Source organism: Cheilinus undulatus, linkage group 9, assembly GCF_018320785.1.
Source record: "Cheilinus undulatus linkage group 9, ASM1832078v1, whole genome shotgun sequence".
NCBI lineage: Eukaryota > Metazoa > Chordata > Actinopteri > Labriformes > Labridae > Cheilinus > Cheilinus undulatus.
Genome location: NC_054873.1, coordinates 40486512 through 40506608, shown reverse-complemented (window position 1 = coordinate 40506608; position 20097 = coordinate 40486512). Strand labels below are relative to the sequence as shown.

The window sequence follows — 20097 nt, the reverse complement described above, 5'->3', positions numbered from 1 at the left end:
AGTTTGCTTTAAGGACTTCTCTGCAGGCATCTCACAGGACTAACCAGCATCCCTAAAAAGTCTAAAAAGCAGTATGCATCACCTCTCTGACCTTGTTCTGGTCTTCTTTCTGACAGTGCATGGTGCGTAAGGATTACCCTCCTGGGCTTGGTGGCAGTGACATTTGCCACTTCTGCACCAAGCGGGTGTATGTGATGGAGCGACTGAGTGCTGAGGGTTACTTCTTTCACCGAGAGTGTTTTCGGTGTGACGTCTGCAACTGCACCCTTCGTCTGGGAGGGCATACCTTCGATTCCCAGGAGGGTAGGTCTGAGTCACCATAATTGTTGACATATCCAGCCCATCTGAAAGGGTATTTGAACATGAAGTTTGGAGGATCTTGTTTAACAGATACATTGTAGTTTGATGAGTTTGTCCAATGAAACTCCAGAAACCTTACCTAAGTGATGTCACCTAATAATCTTATATGGATACGTGTTTCTTTAGAGAGTAAGGTATTGTTTCATTTTGAACATGGAGTACTGTTTAATTTTCCTGAAGATATTGAAGTGTTCTGATTTTTCTGGGCTTCCTTTGTAGGGAAGTTCTACTGCAAGATGCACTATGCACAGTGCCAATCCAATGCTAACATGGGGAGATTCAGAAGGAGAATGGTAAGGAAGATTTCTGTGGCTGCATTTAGGGAAAATAAAAGGAAATCTTGAAGAAATTTGAAAAGGAAGGGAATTTTACTTTTTAATTTCAAAAACCAGTCTCCATCAAAAGTAGCCGTCTCTCCTTATTTCGCTTTTCACTTTATTTGCTTTAAGATTGCTCAGCTATAGATTTGTTGTTGGATAATAACTCACCTCCTTAGAGCAGCTCAAGTTTAAAAAAAAGATTTTCAAATGTTACCTAATACCTTTAAGTGCAAATGGGAAAGATCTTTACAAATAGATGCTATTTCTTCAGAATAAATCCCAAACAATCTGATTTTTGGATCTTCTGTGTCCACAAGATGAACAAAAAGGGACACTGGCCACATTACGGTGCTGTCTTGTTTGTTTAAATATTATAAGGTACCTAATAATACCTTTTTGTCTTAGTCACTAAAGATCATTATTTAAACTCAAGTTCGAGCAGAATTAGATCTGTGTCTCTGGTCATGTCTGCACCAAGCTCAATTTGTGAATTCACCAAAGATTCATGTTTACTGTTAAAATAAAGCTAAACACTAAAGGTGTCCAATTTTTCCAAATGATCCAGGAAAATGCTGGCAATTTATCTGCAAAGTAAATATTTTTAATCCCAAAAATGATAGGAAATAACCTAATTATTTACTTTTTACTGCTTCATAACTTTGACTTAAATCAGTTTTCTCCTGTGATTCTAAATAGAAGGATGTGTTGTATTTGATCATTTTCCCTCTGTGGCTCTTCATCATTATAGGAAGACCAAAACCGTGTAAAATCCTCGTCTCTGGCCAGTGGAAGCTACACAGTGATGGGCAGCATCCAGATTCAGCCCTCAGGTACCCTGGTTTCCTTGCTAAGGCGAGGCCTCAGCTGGCCAAGGCGTGCTAGCCGGGCTGTGTGTGTTTTGCCTCGACAGCTGTTTGGAAGTGTGTGTGAGTCTTTCACAGCTGCGGGATCCCACATGAAGAGCCACTCACATGACTATATGTTCCTGTATGAGCTACTGAGCCTGGGCTTACCTCTACTTTGCATGATGCACGAGGTTCTGGGACAGATCTACTACGAGCCACAGCTGGTCCAGTAGCAGCCCATCAGCCACCAGCGCACATAGGAAAGAGAGCCATACTGGGCTCGTCTGAGCCAGTTGACCTTAGGACCCTAGGTGCATTCCTATTTTTTTCTTGAATAACCCAAAATAGATAATCAGGGTTTCAGAAATGTTACTTCAAGTCAAATGAAATCTGTGCTTTATTCAAAGTGTCATTCTAGTTTGTGTGATGTCAGACATATTTTATCATGCATATAACACCTAAATATTATTGCTTTACTTGATTGGATTACATCTGATTTATTATCTGGTATGAATTTTGCCTACAGATTTAACAACAAAGCCATCTTTTACTAAAGTGTTGATCCATTAATAAAAAGCTGCCATTGTTGCTTGATCCTCACATTAGCTTGTTCTAGGCTTTAAGGGCCAAGTAAATATGCATAAAGCTAACAGTTGGTTAGATTAAGACTAGAATTAGGTGAGGTCTTTCTGGCTTCTTTGTGAAGTTCCTGTTCTTCCATTAGAAACCTGCCAGATTGTGAAAAAATCTGAAACCCCTCAGACAGGCTTTGTTGTATGTAAAAGAGTCTGTTTTGTTAGTATAAAAGGACACTTTATCGTAAACCAGCACCACAGGAGGTGTTCCATTATTGACCACAATTGTTTTATTGTAATCCACATGAATTTGATATTACACTGACTGCATCTGCTTGCTGCACCTTAACTCTGCACAATGGAGATATGCATTGGAAATGCCAAACAGTGTTTAGATTTAAAGTCAAATTGATGTGCTCAAATTTTGTTACTTAAATTAAATTTGCATTTTAGTGTAGGATTTTCTTATTTTGTGTTTTAAGAAAATTTCATTGATCACTTTGGTATTTATTCATGATTCTCTTTACTTTTTGTTAATCAAAGGACTGATTAATCTGCTTGTTACAACCACTTTTTTTATGACAAAATGGTGGGAATTTTTTGAAATTATTTTATATTTTGAATCAATCTATGACTCTTAGATCGAATCTGAAAATGTTGATGGAAATCAGTACAGGCCATAAATGGAGAGATGTATCTTTAGTCCTTGTGGATTTTTTTTATTGGCCAACACTTCAGCTTTGAAGCTGAAACCACAAAGAAAAGCGTAACTTTGTAAAAATATTGCTTAGTGAAACTGTTTCACTTTAATTTTGTTGTGCCAAGTTAGGCAATTTATACCTTTGTATATTTGATCATTGTTGATGTTTTTGTTTATTTACTTCTGATTATTGGTTTCATTATGCAGACCTAGGGTCCACATCTTAAAATGCACTGTTAAGTGATGACCTGTTTTGGGGCAGTTGTCTCGCTGCAATATTTTTGTAATAATTTTAGTGTCAAGTGTACGTTTGTTTATAATTATCAGCACTCTGTTTTTTTCTGTCTTCCTGTTTTCATCTCCATTTCCCACTTCTTATTCATTATTTTTTCATTATTCTTGTCTGTTTTAAGTTTCCAATGCTGCACCTTCTGATTGGCTGATTTGTGTCAGCAGGGTAGATGACGATTGGCCGCCAATGGTCATGAGATCTTTCTGTCTCCCTAGATCCCCATGAGTAGAGCTTTTAGTGCACCTCCACTTTGTTTTTTTTAGATTAACCAATCATAAACCTGTATGAGCCAGCTCTTATTAGATCTAAAGGTGCTATGTGTCACAGCTCAGTATATTGCATGTCATCTCATATGTAAAGTAATGTGCCTTTGTTAAATCACAAATAATGGACTGTGTTGCATTAACTAGAATTATAGACGATGATAATTGTTTTCTTTTTAAAATTTTTTTTTTTTAATTCTATGAAAGGCCCAAACAAACATTTACCAGTCTATTTCTCAAAACTTTTCACCTTCTTTTGCCTGTAGCTATGCTACCACTGTAGCTCCAGAAAAGACAAAGCCAGTTAGCAGGGCAACCACTGTAAAATGGATCAGGACACAATTTTGATCAGATCCAGAAGATGAGTTTGAAGGACCTTAAAGATCCACTGCCTAGCCCCCAAGCATCCCCCAATATGGGCTAAACATTTGATTTTATAAAGGTTTATTTTTCAGTGTAGTAAAGGCGTCCCTGTTCATCTGACAGTGGGATTATCTAATCTGCCATGAGTTTACCTCATCATTCACTAGAGGTGAATTAGTGTAGAGGTTGTTTGAAATGAGGATATGCTGAAGCACCCATAGCACCTTTGGGTGGATCCTTGTTTTATTGTAGTCTAACAGCTGCACTAACCCCACTAACACTTGTGTTTTGCTGTGTTCATCTGTAACCTTGCTTACATCAAATCCATAGGAATGCCCCTGAATTAATTTATTTTCTCAAATGCATCATAAACAGCTGCCCTCCTTCCTCTCAGGCCCATTTGACAGTAACAGTTGTGTCTACATGTCTGTGGTCTGTCTGTCATTACCTCTGTTTCAGAAGGAGGCCTCCCCCTCTCAGAGCCCCTCTCCAGATCTCTCTCATGCACTTCCTAGACTTTGCTCAGGAGATCCACAGCGCCATAGCAGCTTTTTGCACACCGCCAGTCATATTTTTTGGCTGTATACTATATGCTTCATAGTTTTACCTGTAATTAGAATTGAAGCATTCTGCAGGATTTGTTACTTGTTTTCCGCAATAACAATTACTGTAAAATTGCTTAATTTCTGGTATTTATAAGCTGTAAATATACATTCAAGAATAAATCACATTGATTACAGAAAAATCTTCCTCGTGGTTTGTTGCCAGTTAGTCTAATTGTATCATATTATTAGTAACAGAAAGACACATTCCAAGTGTTTGCATATTTTTACCCACAGAATCAACAATTTCATCAAAGGCCCTTCATCAAGCAAACCCTTTCCCTCTCCCTTTGCCAAGTTAATGTAACATCACCCACACAAATCATTTTCACCATCACAGCTTTTGTTAACTCAACAATAACGTGCTTTGTAACATCTGATGAAATGCTGACTGGCCTCTGGGTTTGCAGCAGATTCAAAGGGAGGCACTCAGCATTGGGCTTAAACAGCTTACCCCTGGGTGGATGTAAAAGCTTCCACTGAAAAATCACTTTTTATACTGATGTTACCTGAAAAATAAAAGAAAATCATTAGATTGTGTTTTTTAAAAATCTAGTAATGATCAAACAATGGTGTAAAATGTAACCCAATTAAACCCCCTCTCCAGTCAGCCTGAACAAAATTGAACTATCAACTTCCCTGTGGGTTCTGTTTGTGGGTCTGCTCTATGTTTTCTTCTGGGTTTGGTATCTGTCTATGGTTGAATGGTAAATTTTCAGCTTCTTGTTGTTATATGTTTTCTCTTAAAACACTCAGCCAAACCAATGTGGGAACAACCATGGATACCATTTTAATAGTCTTATTAATAGAAGAACCATCAAATTGCTGTTGTATACAAAAGGTTTCATCAATGTTTTTTCATTTCTTTGCACTGACCAAGTGGAATCATCTCTGTACAATGTTGACTTCATTACTCTGTGAGTACTGTCATGAACATGTCACGTGTTTTATCAGTGCTTGTGATGCAAATAGAAATTAATATTTATTGTGGAGTTATTCAACTGTTGTGGAGTGCATGTGTCATTCTCTCGCTCTCTGAGGCAAAAACTATTCACTGAATGCTTTTACTGTATGAAATGTACTTTAGAATTTGCTTGCTGCATAACAGGAATATTTGGTACCCAAAAACTATTCACTGATTGTTCAGATTGTTTTAGGTAATGTAATAGAAAATGGTGCTGATGCTGCTGCTAACCTTTCCTGAATACTAGCAGGACCTAATGCATGAAATGAGCAACATGACTTGTTTTACTGCAAAAGCTGAAAGTATGATTAGCATTAATTTAAAGATTGTGAACATTAATTACCCACATACTGTTTTTTATTTGCAGTCAGGGTGTCCAACTCGCATTCAGAGCAGCTTGATAAACATCAGAAAGGACTTCCTGAAGATACAGAGATGGCTGTTGAAGTTCTGGATGACTCCTGTGTGGTTGAACCCATGGTGCAAGATACAACAACAACCAAGGGTCAGGAGAGTAGCAAAGGTCAGTGCTGTTTATATAAATCATGCTGTTTTTTTTTTTACACATTTGCAAGATATGCATCAGATTGGCCTGGTTTTTTTGTTTTGCTTACTAAACCAACAGACAGGAGATTTTTAAACTATGATCTCTAAAGCACAATGCATTCAGAAAAAAATATCTCACCTCTTTGGGATACTGTCTTACATCCTAAATAGATGATCTTGTTTACAAGAAAGGGCCCCAGAAAGCAAGATAATGATATCAGGATTGTGAAAAGTTATTTATCAGTTGCTTACTCTACAGGAAAAGATAGAGGGCAGTTATACCAACTCTTTTGCTCTGTTTTTATTATCTTTGATATAAAACAAAGAGAAATATGTTGCTTAATGTACATAGCAAAAAATGTATTGAAATTACTAGATCGTCATACTTTCAGGATCTTATTTCTAGTACAATAATTTAATTATTATCTGATTCATTTTGATCAGATGTCTTGGCAATCTTCATCAATAAATTGTTTACATTTTGAATGAATGATGTGTTTTGGGCATTCGGATACCAAGTGAATGCACTGTAGTATTGTGTCCATACAGTGCATTATTAATGCAACCTCAGTGACAACCTGGTATTAGAAATTCATTGCCCTCCTCTTGAAAGATGCCTAGTTTTACACTACTGTGAAAAGTAAGATATGAATAACTGACATTTTCATGCAAGCAGATACCTTGGTTACCTTTAAACCAGTAGAATGGCAAACTAATTAGTCTTTTAAATATCTGAGCTATTTTTATTCAGATTAGGCTACAGTGTTATACCAGTGTTTGCCATGTCTAGACCAGTGGTTTTCAATCATTTTTGGCCAAGGCACACTTAAGGTCAGTCCAAACTCTCTAGCACACCATATTCATTTCAATAAAGTTGACAAAAGAATTGGCAAAAATATGTAGTAAAAGTGGTTGAATTGGTTAAAAGAAGCACAAAAAAAAAAAATAATAATAATTTCAACATCTGAACCCCACAATAAATTGCCAGTCTTTTCAGCTCCAAAATGAGGTAACTGTTAGCCAGGGCACTAGCACCACTGCTTCTGATCCAGAACACATGCACTGATATCATCAATAAATCACAACTGGGGAGGGCCTGTTCAATGGGGTTTTCAGGGGCTCAGCTAATTCTGTGGGCAGACCTGGTTCAGTACTTTTCATTAAGTTGTAGTAGTAACATATGGTTGTACAAATTCCCAAGGCCCACCTACACTCGCCTCAGGGCACATTTGTTCCTCGCCGTTGAGAACCACTGGTCTAGACCAGGGGTGTCAAACTCAATCACAGCAAGGGCCGCACTCTGGATTCAGGAATAACCTGAGGGCCTAACAGGGTCACCTTTTTAACCATAAACTGTCAACCTCATTTCACCAGTAATAAAATATGAAAAAAAAAAAAACTTAGCACTGATGATAAACTATTTTGACATTTTAAAAGTTAAAAAGACAAGTTTAAAGGCTCACAATCAGAGAAAAGTAAATTTATTAGTTCAAAAAGATCAAAACATGAAATTGAAACTGAAAAATAATGTCAAATAATGTATTAGAAGGAAAGTCAAAATCATGAGTTTAAAAGGTCAAAATACGAAATAAAATTTGTAATCATGAAATTAAAAGTCAAAATATAATTCAAAATTTTAAATTGTGAGTCTAAAAGGTCAAACTATGGGATTATGAGGTCAAAGTTTGGAGTTGAAAATATGAGGTAAAACACAAAATAATTGGTTAAAAAGGTCAAAATATCACTTGAAATTAGAATTATGAATCTCAAAGCTCAAAATATTATATGAGAAATCAAAATTATGAGTTGAAATGCTCAAAGTATGAAATTAAAAGTCAAAATCCTAAGTTTGAGTCCTAATTGTGAGATGCTAAATTGAAAATGTGAAATTAAAGCACAAATTAATTTCTTTTCCCACATTCCTAACTACTTATTTAAATATTCTTACTCTTTAATTTTTCAGAATTTATGACTTAACAAGGATATCTTAAATCATCAAGGATAAAATTACATTTTCATACTTGAGGAAATCTGCAGACCTGATACTGATGGGCTAATTATAACAGAAATATGAGATCATCTTGTGGACCAGATTTAACTGTTCCACAGGCCAGATTTGGCCCCCCAGGCCTTGAGTTTGACACCTGTGGTCTAGATGAATCATGTTAACACTAGTTTTGTCCAGACTTTCCCTCTGACCCATTATTTCAGTCTACTTTTATGGTATTTAAGTAGCACTTTTTTTCTTATTTAACAGACAAGAGATAGCATAGAGCTTCAATCAAAGCTCAGTCCATATGTACAGGCTCACATAAGCACTGGGTCTAATATCTCCAGCTGTAATCTTTTGATATGTGACCTTCTGTATCCTCAAGTGTGGAGAACCAGAGCCAGGGAAAACACACTGTAGAGATTTGGTCTCTGTGATATTATATATGCAGATCTAAGGGATGCATGATAGTGGATTTTTGCTGATATACCAATACTGACAAAATAATTTTAGCCTATAACGATGTTGATACCGATATATAAATGTAGTTCATACCCAAAACTTCAGTCCCTAAACACACAATTTAAAGATTGAGAATGAACAAATTAACACATTTCAGTCCTCCTTTAAAGTTTGTTATATGTAGATGAATACAGAAAAACAGCAGTATTTACCGCTGATATAGGTAAAAAAGAAAAACAGTTTTAACTAGAAAAGCACTCAGAGAGCACAGACCTCCACCATCAGCCCTATCTCCCAATAGAATCCTTTAAAAACATTCCTGGATCCAGACGGTGATCCGGATGACTCCCAAAATCTAATTTGCCAATTACTCCCTCCCCGGTGGGGTGGAGACACAGTGAGGCAAAGCATTGGCTTCGCTACGTGTAGACTGTCATGGCGGAAGCACCCATGGTCTCACCTGACAACTGGAAGTCATGGCAGAGGGTGAACATTCCTCTATTCCTCCCAGCATTGTGAGTGTCTCCTGGTGTAAAGTGGTAACAGCGCAGACCTCTGCCATTAGCCCTATCTCCCAAAAGTACAAAATCCTTTAAAAAAATCCTGGATCCAGATGCTGATCTGGATCACTCCCAAAATCTTATCAGTTCTTCCTTATGCCATTTCTGACATTTCCTGAAAATTTCATGAAAATCCGTCCATGAATTTTTGAGTTCTTTTGCTAACAAACAAACGTACAAACAAACGAACAAACTCACCTGATCACATAACCTCCTTGGTGGAGGTAAATATCAGCAGAAATGTACCAATTATTCACTTTTTACGCTAATATCTGCCCCAACTTATATCATACCAATAATATCATGCATCCCTAGGAGATCTTTTGACCAGTTGTCAAAAACTTGAAGTCTGCCTTTCTCAGTGTGTTTTGGTCTCTGTCTCCTATCTTAGAGGATAAAAGTAACATCAAACAAAATAACCGGTGGAAACGCAAGATCAGAGCGAGTGGGTACCCTGATTTTTCATTGTTTTTCTTTGCATGGCTTCTCCCATCTTCATCTCATAACCCTGGTTTCTAAACATGTCCTCACAGGCCTTGATCCATCAAACTGAGTCTGTTGTTGGCTGGAAACAAATGGGTGTTTGGTTTTGTGTAACAACTTTGTGCTCTTTCTTTGCATGCTCTGCTTCATCTTAAATCTTGTCTGATCAAGTTATATTTACCTTTGTGATTGGTGTAATCAATCACAACGGAAAGTTGCTAGGGACAATTAGAGAAAGAATGAGCCACGGTGCTGTTTGTCTGAATCTTGTACAATATGAACACGAATGTAATGTACAATTTACGACACTAGAGGTCAGTATCTTTCTCTTTTGACAAAAATAGCATTGAGACTGACTTGGAGGTGCTCAATGGTTTGAACAGTGTTTGTGAATCAAAGATAACCCGTTGTCTTTGGTTCCAGCTTTCAGTGAATTTTTTTGCTTATTGTTTTCTTCTAAATCGTCACATTCTTCCATCTACTCCCCTTCTGTAGACATGAGAGCTGAATGTAAAAAAAAAAAGCATAAATAAATACCCTACATATTAAATCTCTGACTTACAAGAGCGCTTTGTGCTTTTATTCAGCCTTTCCGCTCATCTTCGTCAAGCACTTTCAGAGTAGCTGGTCCCAGGACAGAACAGGACCAGAAACTGTCCCTGAAGCAGACTCTGACTTTGAGGAGGCAATCACAGCTGAAAAACTATCTGTAAGTTAAATTTATAAGCTACAATGAGTCCAGTTATTAAGAACTAATCAAGTTGAGTAAGAATCATTTTCTTTGTGTTATTATGCAATTTCACACAATTGTTTGAGGACACAATGTGTAAAGTCAGGCTTTTGTTTCCCTGTTCTCGTAGTTTTCCAACAGCAGCTCAGAGACATCAGCAGATATTCAGAATTCCTCAGAGGGAAGCAAGAAGAATGAAGAGCATGCAGCCACAAAAGAGTTTGTTTCCAGTTCATCCTCCCCAAAGAAACGCTTGATGCTGTCGCTGTCTGAGAAAGAAAAACTTCTAAACTGGGACATACTGGCCACACCAGAGGAAATGACGAGTAACACAAACAACAAAAAAACACATGAACTTCAAGTGAGCTATTTTTTCAAAAAAGCTATGTGGATCTTCAAGAAAATAGGTCTACACATCCTTTTTTCTGCTTTTTATCTCTCTCTCCTCCTGTCTTCTCTAGTATAGTGAAGACAGTGATGTGGGCAAGATAAGAGGAGTTAATTCCACATTATGTTGACCGCATTTTTCCTGTCCTCTGATGTTTTATCAGGTACAAGCAGAGACTGAAGCAGATAAGATTCAGACGGACCCTGGCCAGGATGGGCAGCTTTCCCAAAGCCAAACCTCTGCCTCGTCAAACTCAACCTTCCAGCTTATAGCCAATGCCTTCAGGAGGACATTTAGTGTGACTAATCCCTCCAACAGCTCCAACTCTGAAGTCCCAATGTTGGTTTGAATACTTTTCTCATAGTTTATAAAAAATAAAACATTTTAGCTGCTGCAAGAAAAATTCTCTGATTGAAAACTATTCAAAGTGACCCTTTTCTGTTGATTTCTGCACTGGATTTGTTTGTAGTTAATACATTAGTTCATGTCACAATTTTCTTTTCATGCTGCTCACCAGGAGGCCCAAACGTGAAGGCAACCGCCGACAGAGGCCGATGTCATTAGGAGCTGCAGGCCTCACCTCTCTCTTTAGTAACATGGGTCCAGAGCCATCCAGAGATGAAAATAAGACCAACAGGAATGAAGCTCAATGGGCATCTGTTGCATGGGAGGCTGGACAGGACCTGCCCTCACTGTTGCAGAATGTGTCACTTAGGGGCCGTAGAGACTCAGGAGGGGTGTTCTCTGATGACATGAGCTCTTTGCCCCGAAAGAGGGTCAACTTGTTTTCATCCCTAAGGCTGAAAAAGAATAAGACGTCAGAAATCAAGGGGCAGGACCAGGAAATGCAAAAGGAAATAATGACGATACTCACCAATCTTAGTAACAAAGGTCAGAACAGTGAATCCCTTTCATTATAGAGCAGTGAGCACTTAGACTTCCATGTAGGGACATACTTGGATTTTCAGTGGCTGTGCAACAAAAGTATAACAACATCACAGACATTTAAATCCACCTTTCGTTGTTACAGTATCAAAGCAAAAACCTTTCGACTTCAGAATTAATATTGTCCTTATTTTTTCACTTATTTTTCTCCTTTTTTGATGTAGCCTCCACACAGCAGAACCTGGAAGATCCTTCCTCAAGTGATGATGAGTTTGAAAACATCACATCCAGTCAAAAGGTTGGTAGAGACCATTACTTTGTTCTGATACACCAGACACTACAGGGAAGTCTTACTGATGCTGTATTGCATACGTGCATATTTACTGAAATGTTCCATACTTCCTGTCCCAGATGAGCACAGAGAGGCAGAGGAGGAAGCAGGAGAAGATGGTGGTTCAACAGGCTAAAAGAGAGCAGCTGAAGAGGTTACACAGAGCTCAGGTAATAATCTTTCTTTTTTTGTGGGACTTTTTTTTAATCAGATGATTTAAGCTGAAGGGCTTACCAGGGAACATTTTATCATTTTAATTGTAATGTTATCAACTTTTATATGATACTCTTATGGAACAAATTTTGGCCAAAGAGTAGGCGACTCAAAGATCCACTGTGGAAAAGTACAGAGTGACTGTTATCACACAGATTATCCACTGATATATCTGATTGCGTTGAAAATATATTTTAAATGGTTGCTTCAGTTTCCTGAGTGATGTTATCTATCTGATGCTTGCTTGGTGTGTTTGGACATTTAGTTGCTGAAATTAGAGAATCAAAGCAGACAGGTTGATGGCTCTAGCTTTATTTTACATAAACAGGCATAAGAATTACATTAATCTACACATCAGTTATTCGCTAATATAAATGAAATCCAGCTATGCACATTGTTTTAATTTTTCCAGATTTTGAGCTATTATATCTGATACAGCTGCTATGACAAATACACAATTAATGCTAATGCAGTTTTTAAAAATATTATACCTACATTTTTTTAAGAATAAATTATAAGGAATCATTGCAACTTTCTGTCAAATAAAAAGCACCAGGGTGTAAACCTATTGGTAGTGTGTTCTATAATTTTTCAAAATAACAGTGGTGGTCTGAGGTAGACACCTTAGAGAAAGATACACTATATTGCCAAAAGTATTCGCTCACCTGCCTTTACTGGCATATGAACTTAAGTGACATTCCATTCTTAATCCATAGGGTTTAATATGATGTCGGTCCACCCTTTGCAGCTCTAACAGCTTCAACTCTTCTGGGAAGGCTTTCCACAAGGTGTAGGAGTGTGTTTACAGAAATTTTTGACCATTCCTCCAGAAGGGCATTTGTGAGGTCACACACTGATGTTGGACAAGAAGGCCTGGCTCTCAGTTTCCACTCTAATTCATCCCAAAGGTGTTCTATCGGGTTGAAGTCAGGAGGTGCAGGACAGTCAAGTTCATCCACACCAAACTCTCTCATCCATGTCTTTATGGACCTTGCTTTGCGCACCAGTGCACAAAGCAAGGTCTGGGCCATCCCCAAACTGTTCCCACAAAGTTAGGAGTCATGAAATTGTCCAAAATCTCTTGGTATGCTGAAGCATTCAGAGTTCCTTTCACTGGAACAAAGGGGCCAAGCCCAGCTCCTGAAAACAACCCCACACCATAATCCCCCCTCCACCGAACTTTACACTTGGCACAATGCAGTCAAACAAGTACCATTCTCCTGGCAACCGCCAAACCCAGACTTGTCCATCAGATTGCCAGATGGAGAAGCGTGATTCATCACTCCAGAGAACGTGTCTCCACTGATCTAGAGTCCAGTGGCGGCGTGCTTTTACACCACTGCAACTGACACCTTGCATTGCACTTGGTGATGTTATGGCTTGGATGCAGCTGCTCAGCCATGGAAACCCATTCCATGAAGCTCTCTACGCACTGTTCTTGAGCTAATCTGAAGGCCACATGAAGTTTGGAGGTCTGTAGCGATTGACTCTGCAGAAAGTTGGCAACCTCTGCACGGATCCGCTTACCCCACTCCATCATTTTATGTGGTTTACCACTTCGTGGCTGAGTTGCTGTCGTTCCCACTCGCTTCCACTTTGTTATAATACCACTGACAGTTGACTGTGGATTATTTAGGAGTGAGGAAATTTAATGACTGGACATGTTGCACAGGTGCCATCCTATCACAGTACCACGCTAGAATTCACTGAGCTCCTGAGGGCAACCCATTCTTTCACAAATGTTTGTAGAAACAGTCTGCATGCCTAGGTACTTGATTTTATACACCTGTGGCCATGGAAGTGATTGGAACACCTGATTTCAATTATTTGGATGGGTGAGTGAATACTTTTGGCAATATAGTGTATCTTTAAGGATGGACAAATAGTCATCTTCTTTGACCATGTGTGTCGTGATATAATAATCCATTTCTGATTCCCCAGGCCATCCAGAGACAACTAGAGGAGGTTGCAGAGAAACAGAGAGATCTAGAAGAGAGAGGAGTATCTATAGAAAAGACCATAAGAGGAGAAACAGGTAATGGACAATACACACCCACAGACCAGTGATTTTTGAGGGTCCTTGAGCCTGCACAAGACATCAGAAAGCTACTTTCATTGATAGAACTGTGAACCATAACACCTTGGTTCAACATAAACCCAATGGAATTCAACCGTGAATACCTCACTTTTCTCTTCTATTTATTGATGTGCCCATACTCCTCAAACCATTTACAAAAAGCATTGCCTTGTAGTCTCCGTCTGGTTAAAAGCCTCTACACACACAGTACAGTTAATGGCTGTGCTCACAATAGACAGACTTCATCGTTGCTTCATCTTTTTACAGCACAGGCCTTTGTTTGTGTTCCAGTGAATAGTGAGGTCTTGTCAAGTTGAGGCTTTTATGATTTTTTATTTGTGCATGATTCAAGTAGGATTTTTGTTATAATGGCTCTACATTAATGATGTAAAAAATGAAATATTTTTTATTTATTTACTTTATCCTGCCTCCTTTCATGTCCCCCCAACATGCATCCATCCTTCATTCTCCCCCTCTACCAATCCCTACAAACCATGTCTCCTACCTTCTTTATTTTTCTTTGCTTTCTCACTCTTCCCCTTTCAGAATCACCTCTGGCAGATGACAGTGAGGAAGCACAGCTCTATCAATCCTGGTTTAAACTTGTTCTGGAGAAGAACAGATTGGCCCGCTACGAGTCTGAACTCATGATCTTGTAAGTGAATGCATCAGATCAAACATTGATGGAAAGCTTGAAAAATATCAATTATGCTATATTCACTTCTTATTCCTACTGAGGTCCACCATTTCTCCCCTCTCTGATAGTGCCCAGGAACTTGAACTGGAGGACACACAGAGCCGACTGCAGCAAGAACTAAGGCACCGAATGGCTGTTGAAGGTAAGAGTTTACCAACACAGAAACATACCATCTTATTGTCAAATACATTATGCATAACTTCTTCCTCCACTCTCTTGCTTGCTCCAGACACTAAGAAAACTGCCTCTGAACTGCAGGAGGAACAGGAGATGCTTTCAGAGATCATGAGGACAGTGGAGAAACGAGATATGCTGGTGTCTATACTGGAGGAGCAGAGGCTAAAGGAGAGGGCTGAGGACAAGGACCTGGAGAGCCTTATACTGTTCAAGGGCTACGAGTTTAACTGGGTCCAGTCAGATGACAGCTGGAAACTGAACTAGAGGATAAACGTCGAGATCATCAGAGCTGAACAGGATGCCTGGTTGGAGAACCGCAGTGCCCTTATTCATTTTTTTTTTTAAATATTTTTCTTGTTTCCATGAAGCTTCAATGGTGAGAAGGACTGGTGAAACTCTTGGTGCATTGCTAGACTAAGACACTAAGAACAAATAGACAATGAGCTTTTCTCACATGTTGGCAAACATGTCTGACATTAAGGCTGTATGACCTCTGTGCTCAGAAGTTTAACTGGCAAGCCTCAGTGCTGACTTAAAACTGGATGTACAAAAGGCTGTACCGCTTAAAAATGATGTAGATGCCTTGTAAACTTATTCTCAAACCTCATAATCAGAACTGTTTGGTTGCTTGCCTTAAGGATCTGATGTTATTGTTGCACTGAACTTTCTCACTGCACTTGATTAGTTTGAAATTATCATTAACCCAGAGATTTGTTTTGTCTTTCACTATTAGCCACTTGATTGCAATTTTGTTTGAGTTCAATTGTTGTGTTGAATTTCATTTTTCCACTTAATATGTTAACACTGTCCAAATTTCTTTTCACATCCAGACACCTTTAAACACAGAGTAAGAACCTTTCTGCCACCGATCTGTTGTCAGCTGCTGAATACCAAAAATATCATATTTTAATGTTTCTAATACTGTCAGCCACTTAATGCAAGGCTGTCTTTTGCACATGTTGATACCTTCTTGCGTGTTAGATTAATGACTGCACCAGTTTATGTCACAACCTTTGCCCACCTAGCTGGCAAACCTCATGCTTTGACATCATGGATGAGGACAGAAACCAGTAATTTCACATGCTAGAAAGTTTTTCCTAATCTAAGAGCTGATTTAAACTTTGGCCAACTGCTGTCAGACTAAACTGTGATTGTTTCTTTTTCTATCAGTGTGAGCTCTAAATCATAATTATAGCTTTACCTCCACAGGAGACCATAAATAATGTGTTTACATGAGTTTTGACCATGGATACCCATCGCAACACAGTGCTCATTTAGTTTGTGGGCTTTATGTGTTCAGTTTGCTGTGACTCAACAAACTCTTTAAGTTATGTTTTCATAGAAAAACTGTACAAGCTTGAAATGTGTCTGTATGTTGGTTTTATGCTTCTTTAACTTTTTAACAAAAAGGTAAATAAAAAGATATTTAAAATTTTGGAGCTGGTAGGGGTACATCTTTTTTAGAGACTACATGGACACCTACAAGTACAAAACACAGTTCCACAAACATCAAAACCTGAAAACCTCAAAATTGTCTCAAAGAAAAGACGCTCCATCTTTAAACTGATAAACTTGATTGTTTTTTAGGAAATAAACACAAGTTCTGAATTTGATGCCTGCAACACATTCCAAAATAGTTTGGACAGGAGCTCTTAACTTACATCACCTTTTCTTGTAACAGCACTGTAGAGACTGGGAACTGGAGACGCTAATTGTTGAAGTTCTGAAAGTAGAATTCTTTTCAGTTCTTGCTTGATGTACTGTACAGTACATCTTAGATGCTCAACAGTGTTAGGTTTCCATTGTCTTATTATGTGCTCCATAGTGCTACATACATTATCAATGGGGCATGGTCTGCATGCAGGCCAGGCCAGTCGAGTACCTGCACCCCTTCACTGCTAAGCCTTGATGTTGTAACTCATGCAGAATGTAACTTGAAGTTTTCTTGCTAAAGTAAGGAGAGATGTCCTTCAAAAGGAAATCCTTAGGGACCCCTCCTCTCTGCAGCTAATGAAATCTGTGCACAGTTGTTTCAATTGTAGTTCTAAATTTAAAAAATCTAACTGGAGAGTTATCAGTGTGATAAAACATCAATGAATGGCCACATACCTCTGCTCACTCAGTTATGTTGATAAACAAACACTTAATTGACTGCATCACCTTCATATAAGGTTCAAATGTGGTTTGTGACTCTTCAAAGATTTTCTGGAAAGGGAGTATGAACAAAAATGGTACTTTCAACATAAGGTTGTAGGCCCCCGCTCTAGATGGAAGCATATGTTGCTCTAAACCTGTATGTACCACTTGGTATTAGTGCTGCCTTCATAGAATTGCAATACCAGTGGTATGGACACCAATACACCCTCACACCATCACAGATGCTGGCGTTTGAACTTTGCATCAATAACAATCTTGATAATCCTTTATCTCTTTATCCCCAAGCTCTTGATGACAGAAAAAAGGAAATCTGGACTTGACCTCAGCATACTTTCCCACTTTAGGTAAGCCCATCTCAGGCAAGCTTGAGCCCAAGTTCTTGGCCATTCTGGATGTTGCTGATGGCTTTCACTTTTCATGGTAGTCTTACTTACATTTGTCAAACTCCAGTCTAACTTACTTGTAGATGCAGCAACATAGTGTTACTTCACCATGGTTTTCGAACAGGTTCTCTAGCCTTGTTATAAAATTCATCACAGAATGATGCTGGGTTTTAAGCTGTACAGTTCTGAGGACTGAAGGTCATAGCTGTTCAAGTTTGGTTTTTGGCACTGACCCCTATGTGAAGAGATTTCTGCAGATTCTCTGAATCATCTGATAACATCATGTGCTATAGCAAGTAAAATCTCTATATTCCTTTAAATTGCATATAGAGGAATGTTGTTCATAATCCCCTGGACTATTTGCTTACCTACTCTTTGACAAAGAAAACCTTGTGCAATCATTGATTGTGAACAGCTGATCCTTCAGGAGCTCATTTTATAAGTAGTCATAGTATTAGTACCTGTTACCAATAAACCTACTTACCTGTGGGATGCTCCAGATGTTTCTTGAGCATTCCACAACTTTTCCAGCCTTTTCTTGCTCCTGTCCCAACTTTTTTGGAACATGTTGTAGGCATCAAAATCGGAAATTGTGTAGATTTTCGCCAAAAACACTAAAACAGTCAGTTTTAACAGTAAATATCATGTCTTTGTGTTTTCTCTAATTAATGTAGGTTGAAAAGGGCGCAAATTCGTTTTGTTTTTATTCACATTTTACACACCTTAACGTTTTGGTATCTAGTTTGCCATAGGTGGTTTTACCATTAGGCAAAGGTAGGCAATTGCCTGGGGCCTCGTCCATGAGGGGGGCCTCAAGAATTTGCCTAGGTTTGTTTTCTTACAATTATAGCTCACATGTGTTTTTGCCACTCCCCAGATCAAAGGAAATTATTCATAGTTTAACATTTAGAGCTGTGAGGAACATCATAAAAAAGAGCATAGCACAGGGCAGAGCGCAGCTGCAGCATCAACTCTGCTCTCTCAGTGAGTCTTGTCCTGTCCAAACCTCTGACTAGTTTCTTGCACAAGCCTTAACAAATGTCAAAGCCAGAGGATTTTGCCTTGTAGTACCAAAGTTCTTCCCCTGAGTGGGAATAAAACAGCTGCTCTCAGGATAATAAACACTTTCTCTGCGTAATTGTCCCTCAACCACAAACGCAGACATCATCACGCTTTGGTGAGCAACTCAGTTCAACCTCTGGCCTGATTTAATCCTACATTAAAACAAATCTGTAATGCCAGACTAATTTAACCTCATTTTATTTACATAAGATCTTATTTTATGTCATAAAGAAGTGAACTCGTGGTCTTGGTCACTTAAGTTTAAACAGGACATCAATTATAAATCCTGTGGCATATTTAACTCCAGCTGTCATTAAATGGTAGAAATTATTTCCATAGCGGTGAAAATGACTCAATAACTGAACATTCAATCCTAATCTGGACACGGACTGTCCTATGACAAGTGAGGTCGGCATGTTTGATCTTGGCGCAGCTCATCCATAATTACGCACGGAGATGGCCCCGTTCATGATGCATGCAGGGATGTCAGAGGGATTCAGAGAGTGGACATGAAGATGAACTACTCTAGGGGCTCAGACATGTGCTTTAACGTCAAGTTTTTACCAAGCAGGTGGGGGTTTGTATCTCTATAAGCAGTAATAGGGCCGAAGTGTGATGACTCTCCGCAAGATCCTCGTCTCTGTCTCCGTCTCTCCGTGCCTCCCCATCTCTCTCTCTTTCTCTCCATTCCTCGCTGGACTCTGTGCAATGATCTCAGACCAAGTAAAATAAGGGTCAGATCAGGCATTGTGGACGACATGTGGCTGTTTTAAACCCAGAAACAGCCACATTGAATGTATATTTATAATGAATATTACAGTCTTGTAAATTCATCATCAGTGGGTCATAAAAACGTTAAAATCTGTAAAAATTGTCATCTTACAAGGGCAGCATATTTTTGCCTGACCTGTGTAGATTATAGGGCTGGGACCATTCACTTTTCTCCCGATTCGATTTTTTACGATTTTTTAGGTGCCGATTCAATTTAAATCGCGATTCTATGATATTGCCGATTTTTGCAATCTTTAGTTAGCTTTTTAAACACCAGTGAAAAAGATGAATCATAATGATGCCTACAGACTATGTCAGGAAAAATACACATCATATGTGTATAACGATACATCACAAGATATGTCTAACTAGAGAATACAAAATAGTTATAAAATGGTCAAGTGGAGGATTTCTCAGTTTATTCACAACAATTTAGTATCAATTTCACAGAATTTGACACAGACTGAGCTAAATACTGAATATGAAGTGCATAAAGTCTATACATATGTGTGTAGTATATATATGTATAACTTATTATGTAATTTTAAGTTAATATCAAATTTAACAATGTAGAATTAAGCTATTTAAAAAATATATAGTCCTGCATCATCTCGCATTTTACCTGTCTTTGTTCAATCTGAAGATGAGGATTTTCCCCATTTGTTGCACTGAATTAAAATACCGTGATTTTTTTTTTTAAGAAAAGGGGAATAAATTATTATAGAACGAATGTACTCCAATCCTTTATATTTCATATTTTATCAGTTTTTTATGTCATCACATAATGTGTTTGTGGAGGGAGATTATGGGAGATGAGCTGATCGTCACGTCCAGCTTTAAGACTGATGGACTGTGTTTTGCGGAGGGCATGACGTGACAGGCCAGTATTTCTTTCTTGTGT

General features: G+C 38.4%; 1 protein-coding gene across 9 annotated transcripts in view; it reads left to right on the top strand.

Moving 5' to 3' along the window:
- Nucleotides 1-16258, top strand: part of mical2b (microtubule associated monooxygenase, calponin and LIM domain containing 2b) — a 66305-nt gene extending 50047 nt beyond the window's left edge. For 7 of the 9 annotated variants that reach the window (XM_041796155.1, XM_041796154.1, XM_041796151.1 and 4 more), the window contains 15 exons: nt 117-303; nt 580-653; nt 1429-1510; nt 5652-5807; nt 9234-9287; nt 9913-10034; nt 10186-10416; nt 10607-10782; nt 10961-11334; nt 11553-11626; nt 11740-11829; nt 13814-13907; nt 14496-14604; nt 14715-14788; nt 14876-16258. In XM_041796155.1, coding sequence (XP_041652089.1) covers nt 117-303; nt 580-653; nt 1429-1510; nt 5652-5807; nt 9234-9287; nt 9913-10034; nt 10186-10416; nt 10607-10782; nt 10961-11334; nt 11553-11626; nt 11740-11829; nt 13814-13907; nt 14496-14604; nt 14715-14788; nt 14876-15087 — 2109 coding nt within the window. In that variant the 3' untranslated portion in view covers nt 15088-16258. Of the gene's footprint in view, nt 1-116; nt 304-579; nt 654-1428; nt 1511-5651; nt 5808-9233; nt 9288-9912; nt 10035-10185; nt 10417-10606; nt 10787-10960; nt 11335-11552; nt 11627-11739; nt 11830-13813; nt 13908-14495; nt 14605-14714; nt 14789-14875 lie in introns of those variants that run through there. The other 2 variants (XM_041796149.1, XM_041796153.1) reach the window with 2 other exon arrangements.
- Nucleotides 16259-20097: the final 3839 nt, after the last annotated feature.